Below are 4,917 nucleotides of genomic sequence, written 5' to 3' on the forward strand. Positions count from 1 at the left end.
CGAAAATTAATGCCCAAAAAGGTCATATCGAAAAGAGCTCTAAAAGCAGTAGGTCAGTTGGACCTTTCTGTTAATGCCTCGAAGGATCTCCTGCTGATGCATAAAGTAACTTTTTATACTCTTCGTTCGTTAAAATTGTTACACTGATAATCTTGTGTTTTCTATTTTTTTCTTTCTGTTCATGTTTCTGTTGAAGAAAGTGATAATATCTCGGTCGCCAACTTTTCATTTTTTTTTTCTTCTCTGTAGCTGGGTGAGATCATTCTCCCAATGAAGGAAGATTTCATCATGGTTCATTTGCAACATTGTTGCAAACATTGTTGCACTCTCATGGTGTCTGGAAATCGTTGGGTGTGCAACCAGTGTAAAAATTTCCAGATTTGTGACAAGTAAGTTTTACGTATTGGCTCGCTTAGTCGCTTTGTTTATTTCATACTTGTATAGTTTAATTAGATCAACTATATTGGGATTTTGGGTGCAATATAAATTCAAAATCTCCAAAATACTGTTAAAATATCCAGCAAAATGAATAGTCTTCGCTGAACTAAAAAGCAAATTCCAGTACGTGTGCTGGAGGGGGTGTCTAGTTTTATAATGGGAGCCAGTGTTATCTTTTATGCACTTGTCGTATTCTGAGTTTGGTAGATTAGATCTGATAGCTGTGCCTGGGAGGTGTATATACATTCTTTGACTGCATCTCACAAGCTTTCTTTTACTACAGGTGTCATGAAGTGGAAGAGAACCGTGTGGAAAAGGAGAAACATCCCGTCAATCAGAAGGAGAAGCATGCACTATATCCTGTAAGTTTCTACGGCGATAGAGCTCTAAGAAACTTGGTATCTTCTAGATGGTGGGTTGGAAAATGATAAGGTTTTGGTCTCTGCAGGTTACCATTGATGACGTTCCTACTGTAATTAAGGACAATGATGACATCCTCGAGAGCGAATTCTTTGATACTAGGCAAGCTTTTCTGAGTCTTTGCCAAGGTAATCACTATCAGTATGACACACTAAGGCGGGCAAAACACTCTTCTATGATGATTCTCTATCATCTTCACAATCCAACCGTCCCTGCATTTGCAACGGCATGTGTCATCTGCCAGCAAGAACTTGAAACTGCTCAAGGTTGGCGTTGCGAAGTTTGCCCTGACTATGATGTTTGCAATGCTTGCTACTCAAAAGGCATCAACCATCCACATAGCCTCATTAGCCGTCCATCTGCGACAGATTCTGTTGTACAAAACACACAAACCAATCAAATTCAGGCTGCCCAGGTATGTTTAGAAAATCGGTTAACATATGTTTAGAAAATCGAGTTTGCATCCCTTGGCTTCTCTTTTCCTAATTGCTAAATACGGTTTGGCTTGTTGTACTGCAGTTGAGAGAGCTGTTGCTACACGTGATGACATGCGTTAGTGGCCAGTGCCAGTATCCAAGGTGTCGCATGACTAAGCTTCTCGTCAGGCATGGTCTTGCATGCAAGACCAGAGGTTGCCCACATTGTAAGAAAATGTGGGGCCTCTTCCGACTGCATGCCCGAAACTGCAGAGATCCCCAATGCAAAGTAGCCAAATGCAAGTACGTAATCTAAATAACTTGAAAGAAACTTGTCCTTGCGCAGTAGATATATTCTGCAAGAAGTTGATTTATCTATCTGACACTTGTTTGCAGAGAATTGAGAGCTCATTTTAGTAGAAAGCAGCAACAAGCAGATTCAAGACGCAGAGCAGCGGTGATGGAGATGGTGCGGCAGAGAGCTGCTGATGCAACAGCCCCCACTCCTGACTGATGAACAGATACATGTTATTATTATTTTTCTATCAATGGGGTCAACGGTTCGTGCCAGAAGTTAGGATGCAAATGGCAGGCGAATCAAGAAAAAATGAGATATTTTTGGTAGACTAATTTGGAGATACAAGAAGCCAGTTTAGGAGAGCTCATGAGAAAATGAGCAGATGCGTCAACTGCTAATTTAGGTTTCACCAGGGAGGTACATAGATATTTTTTCTTACATTGTATTCTAAGGTATAGAGACGTGTGCATATGTGAATTGTGATTTTCACTTCTATTTTTTTGGTGATTCAATTAATTGGAATCCTATTGAATTCGCCTCAGCTGAATTGGATCTAATTTACTGTTTGATCCCTTCGTATTGTATATTGTAGAATTTTTGGCAAAGCTATAAGCTAATAAATTCCTGATTGTCAATCTTATATAATAAGATCAACTACAAGCTTACAAAATTAATTTATTTGAGTACCACTTAAACAAAATCAACTACAAGCTTACAAAATTAATTTCTTATATTTTTTTTTGAAGATTTTCATGTTGTTAGCATTACATAGAGAAAAGAAATTATGTGATACTATTTGACCAATTTATTTATTCATTAGATCTTTTATGTATGTCTTCCATAGCTAAATATATTATTTTTATTTCAGTTTTATCGTGTTTGTAGGTTGTGTTAGTACTACTACATCATAAAAAATGAACTATCGTGATTCAATATGTTGTAATATGTTAGGTTTTTTTTTTCTTTTCTTACATTTTAGAATTTATATTTTTTCTTTGGGCATAATTATGGTAAGATATGCTTAACATTTTTTAATTGAAAGATGCATATGAGACTTTCCACTATGAGACTTTCCACTGTAAATTTAGCTTTTTATTAGCTTGTATCTTCATTTTTAACAAAAAGCGTATTTCACTTAACGATTATGAAAAACAATCAAAATTGTATTTTTGCTCTCATATGATTAAAAAATCATGTTGTCAACCTTATGATGTCTTTTAATATCATGGTAAAATATGAATTGCATGTTTCTATACTATATTTGATTAATTTGACTTCTATTGTTTTGATTTTATGTTTTTTTAGATTAGTACATTATATGCTAATTGTATATTAGTATCATATATTGTTAGGCATCTTAGTATCAAATAGTTACCCATCTTAAAAATAAAAGAACAAAAAACATTTACATAACATTTTTCACTTCCACATATAATAGTTTACCTTCTAAGAAACTTTATTATTATGAAATTTAACATTAAAATATTCTAACTTTTTTCCTCTAAGAAGATATGATAAAATGATTATTTGTATTATTCTATTGCATTTATGATAAAGATGGAGTATAACTATTGCATTTTTATATTCATCCAAAATGCTTAGAGTAATTTTTTTTTAATAACTTTATATACTTAGATTCATTTTCATTATCAAAATTTGTACAAACCAATTTTTTGTATTCAAATGTATAAAGAAGAAATTATATGATGAGGGACTAATACGATTGCATTTTTTACCTCACCAAAAATTAACAGTAAAATTCACATCATTTTATTTCAAGGATACTTTTGTTTAGGATTTAAGTTTTCTTTAATAAAATATTTTAAGTTTATCATCAAAAAACTGAAAAAATAAGAACCCTTCTTAAACATCTTGAAAAGGATTATAAGTTTTGAATATCTTTTTTTTTTCTAACTTCTTTTGTTGTATTCTATTCTTTTTCTAAAAGTTAAGCTACATTTAAAACAATATAAAAATGTAATTTAATAGATATTTTGGCTAATATAGTTTAGATATTGTTCTATTATTTAATCCCACATATTTTTAGATCATTTTATACCAGATAATTTTTAGTTAACTAAAATATAAATGGTGGTCAGTTTTTTGTATTATCAGTAATATGTTAATGTTTACAACATATATATATATATATATCGACACTTTTCTTATTGCTCTAATAATTATAACACTATTAAATAATGTTGTTGGATTAAACATGTCAAAATTTATTTTTAACCTATCAAAATTTTAAAATAGAAATTATGTATATAACTATTTTCTGTTTAAGGAAATAAATTATATCTTACAAAAAATTGTTTTCCAAAAATTTAATTTAATTTAATAAATAATTGCTTTTCTGATATTATACCGTGAACAATTTATAATTACTTTAAAAAAATATTTTAAAATAGGGAATTGTTGTATAATATTGTATATGTATTATTATATTCATATAACTTATGAAAATAATATAAATCACGCAACATGTGAGATTTTTCCTAGTTATTAATATACTATAGAAGTGCAAAAGTGCTAGTGAGAGAGTATATAATTGCAGGTTTTAATTTTATATTCATGAGTACCAAAACCGCAGGTTGTCTGTGTTGAACCTTAATAGTTAATATCATTTTGTATTAAGAAAATGATACAATCATTTTATGTATGGACTCTATGGATAATTGGATACAGTCCTATTGAATTATTTTTGGCGAAACTATATAAACTAATAAATTCCCGATTTTCAGTTGTTATATTAGACGTGCGGGTTAATATATTCAATTGAATGAAAGTAATGTAAATATACTGTTTACTACACTACCTAAGTAAATAAGTTTTTTAAGAAAGTGCATTTGTTTAATCATAAGGAAAGAGAACCAAGAAAATTGAATGGTATGGTAAAATATAAAAAAACATACGGGCTTTAGTGCAAAAGATTGAAAAGACGAGGGGTTAAACTGAAAATTCGATTGATCCAAATCAATCTCTCTTTCTCTCTCTATTCCTAAAAACCTCGCGCCACAAAACCCTAGCTTTCTCCTTCCCGCTGCTACTACTCGTTGAGGCTAACGGAAGGGTTAGTTGTTTCTCTCCCCCTCGGATAGCTTCTTTCTTATTTTGATTCTACGCTTTGTATATTCTTCAAAGTTTTGATTTTTTTCTTTTTCTTTGTTTGTCATTCTCAAATTCGATAGCACAAGAATGGAGGGGAGGTTTGCTAATTTGTGGAGGTTGACTGTGAATGAGAGTAAATTCGTGGAATCTGCGTTGCAATCTGAGCTCAGAGTCGATGGTCGTGGCCTTTATGATTACCGCAAGCTTACTATCAAGTTTGGCAAGTTAGTTCTT

At 31.7% G+C, this 4,917-nt stretch overlaps 2 protein-coding genes across 4 annotated transcripts in view; both read left to right on the plus strand.

Moving 5' to 3' along the window:
* LOC104745523 (histone acetyltransferase HAC5) overlaps positions 1-2,207 on the plus strand; it is a 9,141-nt gene extending 6,934 nt beyond the window's left edge. For 2 of the 3 annotated variants that reach the window (XM_010466783.2, XM_019236645.1), the window contains 4 exons: positions 722-800; positions 887-1,273; positions 1,378-1,577; positions 1,671-2,207. In XM_010466783.2, coding sequence (XP_010465085.1) covers positions 722-800; positions 887-1,273; positions 1,378-1,577; positions 1,671-1,788 — 784 coding nt within the window. In that variant the 3' untranslated portion in view covers positions 1,789-2,207. Of the gene's footprint in view, positions 1-5; positions 106-249; positions 390-721; positions 801-886; positions 1,274-1,377; positions 1,578-1,670 lie in introns of all 3 variants that reach the window. The other variant, XM_010466782.2, reaches the window with a different exon arrangement.
* The window catches only part of LOC104745525 (exosome complex component RRP45A), a 5,354-nt gene continuing 4,994 nt past the window's right edge, over positions 4,558-4,917 (plus strand). The window contains exons 1-2 of the mRNA XM_010466788.1: positions 4,558-4,645; positions 4,764-4,907. Of these exons, the coding sequence (XP_010465090.1) occupies positions 4,771-4,907 (137 nt within the window). The 5' untranslated portion in view covers positions 4,558-4,645; positions 4,764-4,770. The remainder of the gene's footprint in view (positions 4,646-4,763; positions 4,908-4,917) is intronic.

Source organism: Camelina sativa, chromosome 15, assembly GCF_000633955.1.
Source record: "Camelina sativa cultivar DH55 chromosome 15, Cs, whole genome shotgun sequence".
Taxonomy (NCBI): Eukaryota; Viridiplantae; Streptophyta; class Magnoliopsida; order Brassicales; family Brassicaceae; genus Camelina; species Camelina sativa.